The following is a 17,830-nucleotide window of genomic DNA, read 5'->3' on the forward strand; positions in this document are numbered from 1 at the left end:
AGAATCGCACCTCTGGCCTGGAGTCTATAGATCTCCAAGGGGACTTTACAGAAGCATTGTGATGTAGATAGTATTGTAGGCCACAGACAAGTCAAGGAAAAGCAGTTTGGTTTTCCTTACCCTCAGTCAGAAACAATATCTCTTTGATTCCGTTACAGTGTAAAGTGTGGTTTTGCTGTTCCTGCCAGGTGAGAATCCAGATGGGTGGTTGTGTCGAAGATGGTTACATTTTACATTCCATTGCAGAAGTCATATTAATTCCCTTTCCATGTGCTGAGGAAAGGGACAGTGGAGATGGGCTAGTAACTGGCCAGTATTTCTAGATCAGCAGATGACTTTGTTTCAGGAGGTGTGTGATAAATATGGCATATTTCAGCAGCCTAGAAACAGACCCTGAACAGAGAGAGGAGTTGATTAAATCAGTTATGTTTGCTGTTTAGTTGGTTGAGGTATGCTGCTAAACTTGGGTCACTAAGTGTGTTAAGTATTTTCACTTTGAGAGCCAGGTTTAGAACCTCCGTGGAGTTCAAAGGTTGGAATAAGGAGAAAGCCGAATGTAGATGATAAAGTGGGATGGGATTATGGGACACCTCTGTGGTACTGATGATGAACTTTGGTGATTTTGGGTTGTAACAAAAGAGGTCTCTGCAGTTTGAGGCATTTCTGAGGTGCTATTTAAAGACAAAGAAGAATTTATTGGACTGAAGAGTGCTTTATTACTGTGGTTATTGAAACAGAGTATTCTGGCTCTTTTGATAGCTATATGGTAACCTTCCTGATGCCTCCAGCAGCAAAGGTTGGTCCTCTTTGGTCCAAGGCTTAAAGCCATATTTTGTTTCCAGTTTTCTTTGGTACATCTCAGAATAGGACGTGCTACAGTTAACCTCTTGTTGGATTTGAGGGCAACCTTGGATATTCAGAGTCTGATGGAAACAAGGCTGCCAATAACGGATTAAGGTAAAGACTGTCAAAAGTGTACTGAGATCACTTATTGCAGGTTGGTACACTATGGCAGTACAACAGACAGATATACATGCCTCAGTACTTATGTTTCTAAAATGTCCTGTGTGAAATGGGGGCATTGTTTCTATTCAAGTGGTTGGTTTGTAAGTTAGATTTGAGAGGTGCATGAAAGGAAAGATTGATCAGAGCACGGGTGTGATTATTGGAGAAAATTAGGTATAGGCTGTGCCTTTTTTTTTTTTTTTACAGAAAAATGAAACAGTATTGGAAGTATCAATCATTTATCCATGCAGTAGTACACCAGTATTCTTGATACAGCTTTTAGTGTAAGCGCAGGATAGGAGACGGGTTTATGCTGATCGAGCAAACAGTGCTACAGTTGAAACCATTAACATACAAATAAACAATAACAACTCAGCGGGGGTGTTATCAGTGTGTGAGTAGGGTAGCAAAGGTCCAGGGATTTTGAGGCCTGAACAACACTTAAATAAGTAATGTTGATTGGTGGGTGGAGACACACTAGAAGCTCTGGACTGTTATCAGTGTGTGGTAATAGTTAAGGTAACTGTGCCCAATGCAGGTAGCAAATAAAGATATCCTGTTGTAGGGTTTCACAACAGCATTAGACCTACCTTTGTCCAGCCAGCACTAGGAGGGGAGAAAAAGAGGGTGTGGTGTTACAGTATGTGCCTTGATGAGCATATGGGGCCACATACCACATGTTTGAAGATGAGAACCTGCATGTGGTTGCTGAATGGGTGGTCTGAGCATACCTGTGGTTATAGGAAAAAAGGAGGTCTAGCGTGTGCCATGATGAGCGTGATGGGATGCACATTAGCTATTTGAAGCGAAGGACCAGCTTGTTGTTGAAAAGGTCTGCAGGAGATTTGGCATCTGGGCTACTGACCCACAAGGTAAGTACTCCACTGTTCATGACTTTACTGTAGATGGTGAGTGAATTTGAGGAACAGATCCAGAAAGGTAGAGTTGTTTTACAAAACGTGTTATAACGTTTGGCTGCTATGCACTCTAAGAATGGGATTGAAAGTGGTGTAAGGAATAATAATAACCGAGTTCTACTCTCTCCTTGCTTCTCCCTTTATTTTTTTCAGAATTCGTTTTTTGGTCTTGATTAAGGCTAATAAAGATGGTAACTGCATTTTCTCTGAGCCAAGTCTCCGTAAAACAAACCAAATGACATATCCAGTGAGGAGGTCATGAGAATAATGGAAATAACTCCTGAATGAACAGGTGTTAATTAGGCCTAGATTCTGATCGAGGTAGATTGTGAGCAAAAGTGGCACTAAGACGAGGTCAGTTCTTGGGTTCTGGAAGGTTATAGCATTAAATCAGGTGGGGCGGGTGGAGTTGGAATTCTATAGGTATAACAAACTAGCAGGGAAGTGGGGTGTCTGGACACAGGAATGCGGGTATGTGCTGGACAGAGGGGTTGATGGGAATGCTTGATGGGTGTATGGAGGTATGGGGTACAGGGCTCAGCAGGATTTGGTTTGATATTGTTTGCACATTTGAGACTTCGGTAGATCTCTCTGCAGGACAGTGGATTTTTTCATTAACTTGGATCATGAAAGTTCAATTACTGTTGATAAGTATGGTGAGTTTTCTAGGGCAGCTGTGATATATGCAACGTCTAGTCTGTAGCCACCTTAATTTAATGAGAGTTTCTCTGAGGTGAGTTCATATTACAATGTGCCAACCCCTGATAATGTATGCATTGGTTTGGAGAAGAGATGAGCCTAGGTAATATTAGTCTTTGGACTTGCATAGTAGTCTGATATGAGAGTTTGTGGGTTTGATGTCAAAGCTGCATTTTTCAGCTCTCGGGGATCTTTGGTTGAGAGTCTTGTGTTGCACATCTCCTATTTTCTAGAGCTTCGTTTCAGGGCTGGTACCGATGACAGCGTAGCCTTCTATAAAAATATTTATTCCAGGTGAGTTTGACTTCCTAACATGTTTCCTACTTCCAATCATTTCAGTTCTCCCACCTCCTTTGTAAACAGATATGCATATATTGCTATTAAGTGTTTATGTACATAAATGAGGATTCCAAGATAGAAAACGGAAAACTACTTAACTGTAAAACCGTTTCTCTACCAATGGTACATTCATTAAAATCATAACCTCCCTTCTGGGCCACAGAAAAGGAAGCAGACTTGTGGATTTTGTAGCCAACTTCTCCAAGAAAACATTCAAACTGCATTGAGGGTCGAAGAGTCTGTGGATGCCTTAAAGAGATAGTGACGTTTTACCACTATGTGAGGTTGGTTGCTTTGTAGAAACAATTACCTCTTGTTTTTTCTGTTTGAAAAAGGGGAGACATTAAGGATTCAGGCAGCAAAGGTTTTCTATGTTTTAAATCAATTTTTTATTTTCTAATGTTTTTTTGTTATGTATTGTATTCATATTTATGAAAGGATGTACAACAAAGAAAAAAAATGTTTTATACTACCCTGTGTTATTTTACTTGGGGATTCCTTTCTCTAGTTTAGGAGATCCTGAACGTGGGGGAAGATAGTCTTTTTTACTTTAATAATGATTCCTTTCATGAAGAACGGCTTTAAGAACTTTCCTTCTTAACCAGATTTTTTTCTTCGTAATTGTTGCTAAATAACTGACATTAGAAAACAATGAAAAAGTATTTATGAAAAACATAAATTCTTGCAAAGATAATAAATGGGCAAATTAAAATATATCACTTACGTCCAACCTTTAGGAGCAATCATTGCAGGGACACTCCATCCAGACCCAAATATGTTTAATGACTTAGAAAAACAGTCATTGTAGATTAAACCCGTGTATATGGAAAACAACCCCATCAACAGAATAATATAGCGTCCATCAAAGAGCATCTTCACGATCTGTTAATTAATAAAGCAGAGATGTTACTTTAACTCAACAGTTACCTTCTTCAATCTGCATTTGTGTTGCATCCCCGCAATATGTTATATCAAAATATAACAACTGACATTATTTTCAAATGTATTATCTGTAGTTTTCATTATGGTTTGGGTTTGCAGTCTTATCTCTTGAGAGCAGCACATACTTCAACCACAAACACCAGACAATTAGGAAAACTGCTACTGGCATCACCAAACATATACTTCCGAGTCATGCTGTAGACAGGCCACAATCATTCACATGTCAAGACCGGGGTGATGGTATTTAGCGTCCCAACTACATTATTCACCAACAACCTTTAGGACCACACAGAAATTCACAGCCCTTACTACATTTGCACTTTTGGGTGGAATGGAGCTAAATTTGAATATGTGACCCAATGAAGCATGCGGTTTCTAAGAAGCCTTTCCTGCTTCTTACCCCAGTGTGCTGCTTCAGAGCTATTTTCTCCTACTGCCGGCATGCGGTTGAGAAACAAATTATTTGTTTTTGTTGCAATTCATTTACTCTTTACAAAGAGCATGAAACAATGGATTTGAATGTGGCCCACATAAATTATTAGTGGTTGTATACATTCTAAAATTTAGACTATTGCCGTCATTGCTTTCTTTTAAATAGTCTGCTGATCAGCACCAAGGTCCTGTGCTAGTGCGAAAGCCATTTCAAAATAATCAATCTTCCCTCACCTTGCAGGAACTATTCAGATTCGTGCACGTGTGGACCATGAATGATCAAGTGTAAGAAGCTGGCTCAGTAGACACTATACCAAAGTAAGGTATAGTGTGCACAGAGTCCAGTGGAACCTCAAAGGTTTCAGAGGTAAAAGCAGATAATAGTTTACTCACTATTTGTGGCAATGTGGGCGAGCAGTAATCTTTATCAGAGGGTGGTGTGAAGAATGTATTCTCTACACTCAGGCAAGAATTTATTTCACACACTCAAAGACTGAACTCCGACTAATTTGTTTGTATAAAAATATTATTTAGTTGCATTTTATTTTTTAGAACCAAGCCAGGCCTGGTACAAGTAAGTATAATACTACTTTGCAAGAATAATGCAGTTTAAATGTGGTTTGAATGCAGTTGAATGCAATTGGACTGGTTACAGTAAGCCATTTGTTTATAAAGCAGTTTGAATGACTTTTTAAGTTACTTTCTCTACTCAGTGTGATATGCCTAGATATCACACTTGGACATTTCCTAGAGACAAGGTAAATAAATCAGTTTTTGTACATTTGCAGTTTCTTAAGGTTTTATACAAACCAACTCCACACTTTTCACAAGAAAGCTGTCAATACAGTCCAATTGGAGAAAACAAAGATATCGACTTAACAGTAAGTACCTGGGTTTGGGAGTTGGTTTTCTGGGGTTAGAACCAGGGTTCCCCCAGGGTCAAGAATGCACTCTCAAAGCAGCCCTAGCGGCACTAGGGTGGCCGGGTGCAGAGTGCTGAGGCCCAATATTATCCAATGTGGGATAGGGAGCATCTGGTTGGAGGCTGCTCATGAGCAGGCCACATGGTTGTGGGAGAAAAGCTCCTGGACTTAAGCTTAGGGCAAAGGGAGATCCAAGTTAGCACACAAGGTGCGCCCACAGAGGTACAGTGGGTCGCTGGGTGCAGGGTGCTGTTTTTGCGTCGGGTGCCCTCTGGTTTTCAATGTGGATGGCTGGTTTTGTTTTTTGGCTGCAGGCTCGGCCCAGGAAGACTTCCGGGAGGAACCAACAGCTGGACAGGTAAGTTGGAGGGCTCGTGGAAGTAGCTGCACCTCAGGTTCTCTTCTCCAGGTCGGAGAGGGGCCAGATGCCGGGGTGCCTTTTGAAATCGGATTGCACTTTACTGGGCCACTTCCGATATGGGCCTATCTCCGTGCAGAGGCTGCAGGCAACTGGGAGTCCTGAAGGGGTCAACCCACGGTGGACTCGGACTCTGGAGCGCAGGGGGGCCTTGCTGGGACCGGTGGGCCACTCTGACTTGAGCCAGAGGCATCGGGTGCAGTTGTGGTTTCAGGCGTCGTCTTTCTTTGGTTATTCTTTTGAACAGAGCTGCTGTTCACAGGAGATCCAGGCTTTGTTGAAGGCAGTCAATCCTACCAAGGGTTCTGGAGGTTTCTGGTTGAAGGACAAGGCGACTTTTGGTGCAGGGTCTCTGGAAATTGCAGATGGGCCGGTAGGGCTGGTCAGTTCTTCTTTGCAGTGTCCTCTGCTGGGCGTCTTCTTTCGTCGTCCTTCTTGGTTCAGGGCAGCCCCCTAAATACTGTATTTAGTGGGCATTTTATGGATTCTTGATGTCAGGAGCCAATGGGCTACTGACCTTATGGTGACTACACCATTGGTGTGCTCTGCCCACATGGGGAGTGGGCACAATCCCTAATCCTGATTGGAGAGTGCATGCCATCTGCAAGATGGTGAGCCCCGAACAGTGGGCTTCACCTCACCTCACCTCATCCACCTGAGGGGTGGGGTTGGCAGAGGTGTGCACAACTCCTGGGCTGCTCCAATTTTTCCTGCCTGTCTTTCTGCAGAAAAGGAGGAGAGACAGGAAGGGGGCATGCTCCAGATAGTAGGAGAGGCCGGGAGTCGTGTTACAAAGGCAGCAAGGCCTTTGAAGCTCTCCTGCCACAGATGGCTCTTCCAGACCTGAGGGAGGCGTGAACACCTCAGCCCAGGAAAGGGTTTGTTTCTGGGCTCAGGGAGGAAAAGGTTCCACCCCAAGGGTCCAGAAACATGTCTTGTGGTGTCAGGCTGGTGTTTATCAGTTAGGGAACCCACCAGAGGCTGGTTGTTTTTCAGGGCGCATCTCTAAGATGCCCACTGAGTGCATAGTATAATAAATCCCACACTGGCATCACTGTGGGTTTATTATGCTGAGAAGTATGCTACCAAACTTTCCAAAATTCAGTAAAGACATTATGGTGCTGTGGAGTTAGTAATGACAAACTCACAGACCATATACTCCTAATGGCTTTACTGCAGTTACAATGTCAAAGAATTGACTTAGACACCGTAGGGGTACAGTGCTTATGCAACTGTACCCTCACCAGTGGTATAATGCACCCAGCTAGAGGGGTGTTTTACCTATACCATAGGAGATGGGTTGCAGGCATGGCCCACAGGACTGTGTGCCATGTCGACTCTTCACTTTTCTCTGCACCAAAACATGCAGTCTGTAATGGCAGTGGGTGTGTGAAGGTACAGGACCTCTAAGGGCGGCACAATATGTGCTGAGGCCCTTAGAGGCATTCGCTGGTCACAGTACCCATGGTACTTTTACAAGGGACGTACATGTGGTCAGAGAGGTGCCGATTATGGTACAAAGGTACAGTTTTGGGAAAGAACACAGGCCCTGGGAACCTGATTGGCAGGAACCCAGGGCACATCAAGTCAAAGTGCATTAGAAATCTGGCGAAAAGTGGGAGTGTTACTACAACGGAAACCCAATTTCATACACCAAGTATGCAGCAATATAAACTGTAAAGGTGGCAAGTAATCTAGAACCAGGAAAGTCGAGATGAAGTTTCAGAATTAAAAACCATGCAGCAAGCTCGCAACCGTGATGGCCGCACTGTAGCTCGGCTCCGTCAACCTTCTTGCCTGAAGCACATATCCTGTACCTCATCCTGCCCCGAGTGAACACAATCGACTAAATAAGGGAAGGTGAAACATTGCGGGCACTTACCGTCCGTCCCGGGGGCTCCTGGGTGCTGTGGATCTGGAGCTGTGCCCTTGTTTGTTCCGGAGCCTCCGTGGCGTACAGGCCGGGGACTCTCCTGTGACGGCCGGCCGGAGTGGTGTGTCGACGCCGGCACCCGGTGGTGGAGAGGGGTCGGCTGAAGAGGCTGTTGTGCGGTTGTTCCGGTGGCGACTGACCGGGCCCGGTCTGGTGGCTCGAGGGCTCTGTGGCGGGGTGCGGCCCGCCTCGGATGGGGGTAGACCGTATAGGAGGCTGGTCCCCCCTTTGTTGCCTTGTCCGGCCATCTTGAAGCCCTCCGCCCGGACTCGGCGGGCGGCGCCCGTGAGACGGTGGCGCCGGCGGCCCCTGTTTTTTGGTGGCCCATCTTTCTGCACCAAGATTGCCATTGCTGGGGTCCGAAGAGACTCCGGTGGGCCTCATCCGAACGCCCGGTCCGGAAGTTAAGGAACGGAGAGTCCCTGTTGTACTGACAAGATGGCCGCCGGCGCCCCGGGTCCCGGACCGGCTTGGGGCGGCGAACCTAGTTTGCCGAACCACACGATGTCTGAGGCTTGTGGGCGTGAGCCCACGATCGGTGATGTCCTGGCCGCCCTATGTTCTTTACGTGCGGCCATGGCCCTCGACGCTGTTCTGCTAGACAGCGGTTCTGCCGCCATGCCTGCTGGCCTGTCCCTTCTGAGTGTGGCTCGACTGATGGTGAGTGCTGATTCGCTCCCCTCGGCTGCTGCGAAGAGCGATGCCGTCGTGCACCTACGAGACTATGTCAGCGGCCCCGAATCTCCAGGAAACTTTGGCTGTAGCGACCAGGAGCGGGGGCCCCACGTTGAGACCCGTCCATGCCGGTCGGGCTGTGGAGCCCGGCGGATGTTTGAATCGAACTGCTTTAGTGGGGTCCCGTGGCTGCCTTACAGGGGTTACCTCGTTGTTTTGGCCGGCGGGGCCGCACCCAGTCTGTTTGCTGCTCCTGATATTGCTACTTGACAATCTGGTTCATCGCAGCCACTACTTGCTTTGCTGTTTGAGACTGGGGTCCTCTAGACTGCACCCTTGGCCTGCCCTGTGTCGATCCTATGTGTACTCCATGCCGAACTGCTTGCTGCCTACCACCTTATTGCGCACGAAAGCTATGCTCAAGAGAGGACAGGGGTGAGACAGGATTGCTTCGGCTATCTACTGGTTAATGTACGTGGACGAGGACTACCCGTAGTTGGGGCAATATGGCCGACTCCTTTTCCTGTTCCTGATATTTGAGGTTGTGTCTCTCTCGCTTTGCTGTTGGTTCCAGCTGTGTTAAGGCGGGGGGTAGGAGCTGAATGTTCGACTGCAGATCTCCTCTCCCACTGGATTCCTTTCCCCTCTCCCTTCTCTTTTACTTTTGGTCTGTTGTGTTCTTTTCTTACTTTCTGATTCTTCTATATTTCGGGTCCTAATTAGGGCGACAGGCACGCTGCTGGGGGGGTAGGCCGTAGCCTTCTGCAGGGGTGCAGGGTGTTGTGGGAGGGACGGGATCTTTCTGATGTTGGTTTTCTTTTTCTTTAGTTCTATGGCTCTTTTGTATCCCTTTATCGGGGCGCGGTATCTGCGCGCGTCTTCCATGGAGCGCTAGCGGGTAGTAAGGAGTTGCTTTCCCGCTTCTGCGATATTGACTGCACGTACAATATGTTTTACATGACTTGCCCGGTAGCGGGTCCTCCAGCTCTGTGTGCTTTACTCGCCGTGGAGCGAGTGCAATGGCACAGCGTTCTTTCTTTCCCTCTTTCTGACATTCTCTTCTCTACCCCTTCCCTCATTTTTCTTTGTTTGGATTAGTATAGTGGATGGTTATTACGTTGCTGCTCTGACTTTTCTGATCCACGCCAGCTCGTATTCAGGTGGTAGCGGGTTTGTGGCGGGCCGTGGTGGGAACTGATCTGAAATGGGGCGATCATAAGTTGATTTCTGTCAATTGCTGCTAGTATTTCCATTTATCAAGGCCCTTTGTATTGATGCTTTGCCTATAGTCCGCCATGGGAATTTAGACGTCGAAAGTTGCAACTGATCCTACTATACTTCCTTTATATTAAAAAACGTACACTCGGCCTCTTCATCTTGGATTGCTTGCCTATCTACCACTGGATGACTGCTGGGGAACTTAAATGTTGACTTTTGTGCGTTCATAATGTGTCATGGCAGGCCTGATTGGTTGTAGGCCCGTATTTGTATGCTTCTATTCACACAATAAAGGTTTTTTAAAAAAACAACAAAAAAACCATGCAGCATAGATACTGACATACTGCACATTGATCAAATTTTTTTTTAGAGGTCACAAGGCCTTCCCCTCAATCTGAAATGATATAAAACAGGTCAGTGCCTACCTGATCCCCAACTTACATAGTCACCTGCACAGTTTGAGTATCTTACCTCATCTTGTGATCGTTTAAGGCTGCGCTTGTTCTCGTACAGGACCATCCACAGTGCAAACAGTGTCATTAGTAGGCCATGCCCGCAATCCCCAAACATGACAGCAAAGAGGAAGGGGAAAGTGACGATTGTGTAGGGAGCTGCAAAAGGCAAGCACATAGCAAAACACTGTTTTTACTTTGCTGATTTGTTATTCATTCGCAATTCGCACCAGACACAAAGTATTTCGTGCACCAAAGTGGAGCCCAGTCGTGCAAATAACAAGTTCCTTAACTTCAGTATTACCATATCAAATATTCCCCAGACATCAAACTGGATCCAGAAAATCTTGAGCAGCACCTCTACATGCCAACGTGGATCCGATCGGAGTCACCTATTGGCGTGCAGATGTACTCCTCATGAATTTCCTGCTAGTCTGACGCTTGGGGGACATTCAAAGGTAAGAAATCTGAGGCTAGAAGCCTCCATCAGATATGCACATATTGCTTCTTTAGATCTCAGGTCTGCAAGTGTAGGTGCATACCCACACATTTGTAATTAAATGGTCCTTCAGACAACACTTTACAATTAGTTTCTCATTGAGGAGAGCACTAGCTTTTCGAAACAGTGAACTGGGGAAGAACCACTCAAATAATTAATATGAGTGCAGGGGATGGGGGGGGTGTATATGGGGGGGGGGGGGGGGCAATGTTCTTTAAAGTTCACACACATTTGCATTGAATTTACCCCTGCAAAATTTTGCACCTGGTAGAAATTCAGCTTGCTTAAATATTACACACTGGGGTAGTCCTAATTTTTTTTTCTATATACTCTTTATGAATCATTTGAAAGTATGGAATTTGCTCCTAATGTAAATACATCTATGGGAGAAAAAGTAACGACTTTTCCGTACTAGCCCTGGGTGAATTTGGCCCACTAGCAAGAGGTGCTTTGCAGCATTTAAGCATATCCCCAACTGTATGGTGAACACAGAGTCAAGCTTTCTTTGACTAGGTTCTGAGACAGCAGTGTTATCACACTAAAGAAACTACATCATACCAAACCTACTTTCAGGTGGAGCTGTGAGCATTTTTAATCATGCCATTAAACACCTGTGGGGTGGCTTTTACATTTAATAGTGTTTTGCAGATCTATGTACGGAGAACCTGTTACAAAGGCAAACACAAAACTCATTTTAAAAAGGTATTGTAGAATAGGAATGGGGGGTAGTAAGAATAGTGGACAATGAAGGTCTGGAACTCCTGCAATATCTAGGGGAATTGAAAGATATGTTGGACCAGGTAGTTGAGTAGCATCAGAAAATTCTATATTCCTAAATGGCCGATTATCAGATAATAGTAACAGTGCTGATTTATAACGCATACTGAAATGTACTTTGTGAAATACCAGTGCAATCGCTGCTCAACTTCTTTTATGTAAAAAGTGCCGTGGGCATAATTTAGCGGGTGGAAATCACTCTCTCAATAAGTAATAGCCGCACTTAATGCAGTTACTAGTACAATATGGAGAACATTTCTCAAATACAGCACAAAATCAGATAACTGACAAGTGGTTTGACCCACATACAGTTTACTGCAGGGACATCTGATGACATATATAGCATTTTTAGCCTTACAATTAGAGAATGCATTGAGGGTAACACTTCTGTTGCAGCCTATCATCTTTGTGTGGGCAGTAAATTCACAAACAGTGCATCCTCCGCATCTGCTGTGTCCCACCACTGTGGGGAGTAAATTGTATGTGGGTCAACCCACCTAATTGGCCAAATAACAGATCGCTTAGCACTGGAGTAGGATCAGATGTCAAGTGGATGGAGTACCATTGGTTCGTCACTTTGAGGAAATGAAACACTGAGAATGACATTTACTGGCAAGTTGCAGAAGTGACAGGACAGGATAGTCTTGGTGGCAACATCAAGCACATCTTAGACAGAAAAGAATGCAAATGGAAGGACCTACTCAAAAGCACACATACATGCCTAAACAACATCAAGGATATGCAAAGGTTTGCTCTACTTTCCTGAACCAATTGTAGTTTCTAGTTTTACAGTATTGACTACACTAATACAGTAGGTCTACCATCTTTACTTAGAAGTTGCAGTACATCTTAGACCCTTACACGGTCATCTACAACTTGGTAGGTTACAATGAATAACAGTGATTGTTGATTTACTATTCTTCAACACTAAGTATGTTTCTACTAATCACCACTGACCTCCTTGATTGAATTAGGGTTGATATTTATCAAGACATTGAATGACATTGTTTATATAAGCATTATTCATACACCTCATGATGTGCAAGTGCTAGTAATTATCACCTTGGTGACACAGGGACATTGATTGACTTATAACCTGTTGGTTATTTACTTGCAAGTTTTAAAATGTTTTCGATGGATTCAGATAATCCAAATTTGAAAGGACCAACCTGCATCACTGAATAACCAAACAAATACGGACATCTGATCATCCAATATGTGCCAGAAGTTAATACCGGAATTTGAATCATGCATGTGATGGGGCTCCTTGTAGTTTTAGCAGTAATAGACGTATGATGTTTAGAGTGCACTCCACAGTTGTCGGATCCCTTACTAACACTTTAGATTATCGACCCTCAAAATGGCGGGTTTGGTTAGCATTACACTGGTTGTAGAAAGGTCAATGTAGATAAGCCAGCCACACCGGCAGCGTTCTTTTGATGCAGGAGAGACAGTGATCTCAGCTTTTGTGGAAGAGCGTGCCTAGCAGGAGCCTCTTATTTTGTGAGTAAGTAGATGCGTGGAACAGTGATTATAACTGTATTGATGATGCAGAAGTTTGATACAATGTTTTTTTCGTTTTTTTAAATTATTGCTTTGGTCCTCAACTTCACAATTGTGTGCTCGATTGTTGGAGACTGTAAATAGATTGACGGCGTTTCTGAGTGTTTCCACCTACACAGAAGGAGGTCTTGGTCAAACCCTTCCGATCTCCGCTTTGAAACAGGTAGGGAGCTTCCACTGCACATTATGATAGCATGGGTAAGCAACTTGGGTTATTACGGGGGGCGTGGCCTAAGCCCACCATGGCTGCTTGGAGCTGAAGCTCAGTGGGAGCCCATCGCCATGGCAACCATGCAGGGTACTCCTCTGCACCAAAACCAGCTGGAAACCCCTCTCCTGACATCGTAGCAGTGGGTGCATCTGCTGCTGTGGAGCACCGTTCCCCCTAACTGCTCCGGTGCCGTGTAATCAACTTAAAATCTGCCAGGTGATTGCGCCTCAAAATGGCGCCTGGGGCGTAGCAGACTTGCTTCTGTATACTACTGAGCTGGTGCTGCGTAATCAGGAGCAGGCCCCTGGGAGACTGCATCGGAGGAGGGGTGAGTCCCAGAGCTGTCCCCTTTACATTCCCGGTGTGCAGAAAAGTGATCAGACGGTGGCTGCAGGGATGTGACTTCCTGAAAACAGCACATAGAGAGCAGCAGCGGCGAAATCCTGCGGACCGGGACGAAGCAGCGGTGATAAAATCTTTTGTCACCAGTGTTTTTCCGGTGAGTCCGGGTGCAAAAACCATCATCCGCACTGGGAGGGAATGGTGGTGTCGGACGGGCCCCACACAATGCCCAGACATGCAACAAGGCTCCAAATCAGCCTGCCTGACTCTAAAATGGCGGCCAGTGAGACGTCCGTGACAGGGGAGGACTGAACACTGAAGGGAAGACATAGTCTAGGTTATAAAGAGAAATGGGAGAGAAAAGGCAGCAAGACCTTAACATTCCAAACTGAGTCCCGAAATGCGAAGTCCTCCCCTGTTTTCCTCCGGGCACTGCTCGAACTGTGGGCCTCCCTCCTAGGGTGGAGTTCTGCCTATCTGGAACGGGAGTCCCCCCTCTCGGGCGTGACACATTTCCGCATTTCAAGGATCACTTCAATCCTCTGGTATAGTGCTCGGATACCTCTGGGTCCAGCCAGCGTCCGCTTTGTTCATCATGCTGATCCTCTGCTTAGTTTGCACCCCCCTTTCATCAGGATTATAGAAAATTGTGGGGATCCCCTGAATTCGTACATCAAGGACTCATCTCCCCGACTTCCCTCAAGATGGTCGCCTCAGTCATTGACTAAGAACTCTCTATCGACGACTGATGCCCGGAGGAGCTACTTCGCGAGCTAAAGGGGAGATGCGCTATGGATTCCCTCTTTGGCCATTGCCTACCCAGCCGTCCTTGGACAAACTCTCCTGCGTCTCTCCTGAACTCCTCTCCCTCATCCCCCTCCTCCCTACCCTCTACTCTTCTCTTCTTTCTTGCTATTGACCAGTGCCCTCGCCAGTCCTTGCTCATAGTTTCCACCCTGTTTTATCCACTGGACTTGCTTATGTGAACTTTCCCTCGTCAGTTGAGACCTAGCTATTTGACTGATGCCTGATGGAGCTACCTTGCTTAGTTAATGAGGAGACGGGCTGTGAATTCCCTCCTCGGACGTCACCTACCCAGTCAGTCTTTGGGCAGATTTCCCTTAGTCTCTCCTGCCGTCTTTGCCCTCATCCTCCCCATTCACACATCACCCTTCCTCCCCTCCTCCTTACTTCTTTCACTTTTCTTTCCTATTTCAATGTGTTGCGCATTTTTGACGTAATGTGTAATTGTTATCATTCTCTGTAACATTGTGTAAGCGAATGTAAAGCGCTCGGATACCTACGGGTCTAGCCAGGGCTATATCAAACTCATTAAATAAAATAAATAAATAAATACTGCTCAATCACAGTGTTGTTTCAAATATGTTGTAGATGATACATGTTGTCATGTACGAGGCTGTAGGACGTCTGATGTTTTATGAGTAATACACTGAGACCTACCGGAGGAATACAGTCCTTGGAACAACTGGGGCAATGGTGTGTGCATGTTCAACACATGCCCCTGTAATATTGATTCACGTGCACATGTAAGATGATGTACAGAGCATGTGCAAGTCAATCAGAAAGCAGTATAGGAGAGTAAATGCGTTTTTTCCCCTTGTATGCATGTTTCAGATGTGTTCCTGGAGGAATAATTCACTTGTATATAAGGTATGGAATGCAGAGCATATACAAGTTACTCAGACAGTAGTGTATGAGAGACGATGTAAAATCTCAAGGGTAGTGGACTCCTTTTAAAATACGCAGGTATTACTCCATTCTTGTGCTCGTTTCCTAGGGAATCATGTAATTCGAGGGAATCTTCCTGAGATTGTAAATGGGGTGGATTCACCAGGCCCCTGTTTTGTGCCAATATTGTGATGACGCAATTGAATACACATTAAGTGTCCTAAATCGATGCAATACATATTCACTGGTGAGTGGTTCTTGATATTACGGCATACCACCCACGTCCTTCCTTGAATAGCTAGACTGACATGTGGCTGGGTTTCTGTCTCCCTTTCTCACAGGTCTTAAGCTAAACAACTTAGTCCTGAGGAGACCCTTTCACTCAGCTTGGGTCGAAACGTTGACATCCTATACCTGGCTCACGCTTTTGACTATGATCATGATGAATGTGCAACAGTTGCCAATATATCTTCTTTTGTAAATTAATAGATGAGCCTGGGTTATACAGTCTTGTGTGTTCGTATTTTATGTATTGTCACATTCACTTGAGCACTGCGTCGTTTGCACTGTGTATATAATAAGTACCCTTATGATTTCGGAGATTTGTTGTGAATACATATCAACAAAGGAAACCCCTTGTCAGACCCCTGATATTGTGTTGTAATTGAGAAAAGTTCTCTATAGTAACTACATTGAGTGCAGAAATTAATTATCAAGTGTGATTTCCACCCACTAAATGATGCCATCAGCACTTTGTACGTATATATGATACTTACCCAATTCGGTTGGGCATATAGGGTTGTCCTTGTTATAACTTACACAACTTCTTTCATGGACATTAGAGGTTAAAAACTGGCATCAGATATAACAGAAGATGAACCATTGAGCCTATGCTTACATACAGCTATCTTGTGCATTATTACCATCTGTTTATTGGTAGCCATTTATAGCTGAGTAACAACTAAATACTGAGTTGTCTTTTACCGAGGGGTTACAAGTGACGCTTGGAATCCAGTCATCTGCATACCCACCATGCCATGTCACTTGGAATCCACTGCCTCCTTAGGGTCTCTGTGACTCTGGGGTAGGCTTCAATTTTATTGCCTCGTTTGAGGCCAAATCTAAACCCACTAAACTCAAATTGTCTTGCTTGAGTCTCTGGAGAAGAGGAGAAGGCAAGGAATGACCATGAAAGCGGCAACCCCTTATAGTGACATTATCACAGAAATGGCTGTGATGTTACAGGAGTTAAAAAAACAGGTTGCGAGACAGGTACTTACACTATAAAACAGGATATCTACTCTGTATTTACACATCTGCCAAAAATGCTATAAAACAACCCACCTGGATTAACTTCTTGGTAACTACCAACTCCGTAGGCATCAACAATGCTTTGGAACCCAGAAGTGAATTTATTGGTTCGAATTAACGTGGGTGGAGTCTCATTGGTTGGTATCCGATTAATGAAAGAAGGTATTGTGGAGCCATTTTTTCTCTAGAAGTGCAAATAAGAAACAAAGGACTTTGTTTAAGAAACAGCTGTGAACAAAACAACTCCCACCAATAGAATACAAAAAAAGTTTCTTAAATCAACTGCATTTTACAATTTCTTGAGGTGATGTTGGGGAAGAGAGAGGAATACAATAGACATTGCCTCCAACTGGCTCCATGCCAATCACACATATTAAGAGGAGGAGGCAGTGACCCATCCAAAGGAGAGAGTGAAGAATCCATCCAAGCATTAGGAAACTAGTTATTTACCTTTAACTCCAATTCTCCAGCATTGACATTTTTCATAGACTCACATCCTTGAATCATTCGCAGTCTGTAGGCTGGGAATCTCCCAGTCACCTTAAATAGCAGTAAGCAGAGTTAAAATGGACATATGCCCAACAAAAGTGCTTGTTTAGTAGCACATCCATCTCTTTAGAAACAATACAACCTTCAGTCAACAAGGTGGAAGTGCTGAGCTCTTTACTCCTCCTAGATGCCACCACAGCTCAGATTTCATAGAAAAAATGTGGTGAAGGATACACAAGATAGTAAACAGCTGACTGGAGAGGAGGGAAGGTTGTATGTGCATCTATGAAAGAAAGAAATCCTGGAGAACTGAAGTTACAGGCAACAAATGCATTTTCCAACACTGCATTGTTCATAGATTCACATGCTTGACTCACAAACAGCAAGCAGTACATTGATTTTGAATTAAGCAGGAAGCAGGCTCAGCCTTACTGAAACTGGATACACGGGACTACGTGACCAACGGAAGAGTTGTTTGTACTGTGGCTGGTAGCTGCAAAGAGTTTATCTTTCCAAATATGATCCTGAGCGCGCTATACAAGCATTATGATTGATTGATTGATTGAATAGGGATGTTTAGGAAGGTAGGATTCTTCTAGCATATTTACCCCCACTTTTTGCCTGGTGTCAGAGTGCTGTTGACCTTGTCTGACAGGGAACCTGCTAATCCGGAGCCCAGTCCCTGTGCTTTTTCCCTAAATTCACCATGGTAAGTACTTTTGGAAGTCCGTAGTATATGGAAATACGGTACCCAGGGAATAGGTACACCCGGGGTCTCCTATGGGCTGCAGCATGTTTTATGCCACCCATGAGAATCCTCTTAAACTGTGAATACAGGCCTGCAATTGCAGCCTGTGTGAGTTAGTGCACTCACCTCTTACGACAGATATAAGTTTTCTTATATCGACGGTCACTGCACTTTAAACCTAAAAGTCACACCTATGGCAGGCCCTGCAGGTCTGAGGGTAGGGTGCTTGGCTATGAGTGTGAGGCTGC

The 17,830-nt window shown here is 44.8% G+C and overlaps 1 protein-coding gene across 2 annotated transcripts in view; it reads right to left on the minus strand.

Moving 5' to 3' along the window:
• ATP6V0A2 (ATPase H+ transporting V0 subunit a2) overlaps nucleotides 1–17,830 on the minus strand; it is a 398,498-nt gene that overhangs the window by 163,122 nt on the left and 217,546 nt on the right. For both annotated transcript variants that reach the window (XM_086942902.1, XM_086942903.1), the window contains 3 exons: nucleotides 16,379–16,529; nucleotides 9,973–10,112; nucleotides 3,685–3,842 (listed from right to left, as the gene is read on the minus strand). In XM_086942902.1, coding sequence (XP_086799028.1) covers nucleotides 3,685–3,842; nucleotides 9,973–10,112; nucleotides 16,379–16,529 — 449 coding nt within the window. The remainder of the gene's footprint in view (nucleotides 1–3,684; nucleotides 3,843–9,972; nucleotides 10,113–16,378; nucleotides 16,530–17,830) is intronic.

The sequence above is a fragment of the Lissotriton vulgaris genome, chromosome 11 (genome assembly GCF_964263255.1).
Source record: "Lissotriton vulgaris chromosome 11, aLisVul1.2, whole genome shotgun sequence".
Taxonomy (NCBI): Eukaryota; Metazoa; Chordata; class Amphibia; order Caudata; family Salamandridae; genus Lissotriton; species Lissotriton vulgaris.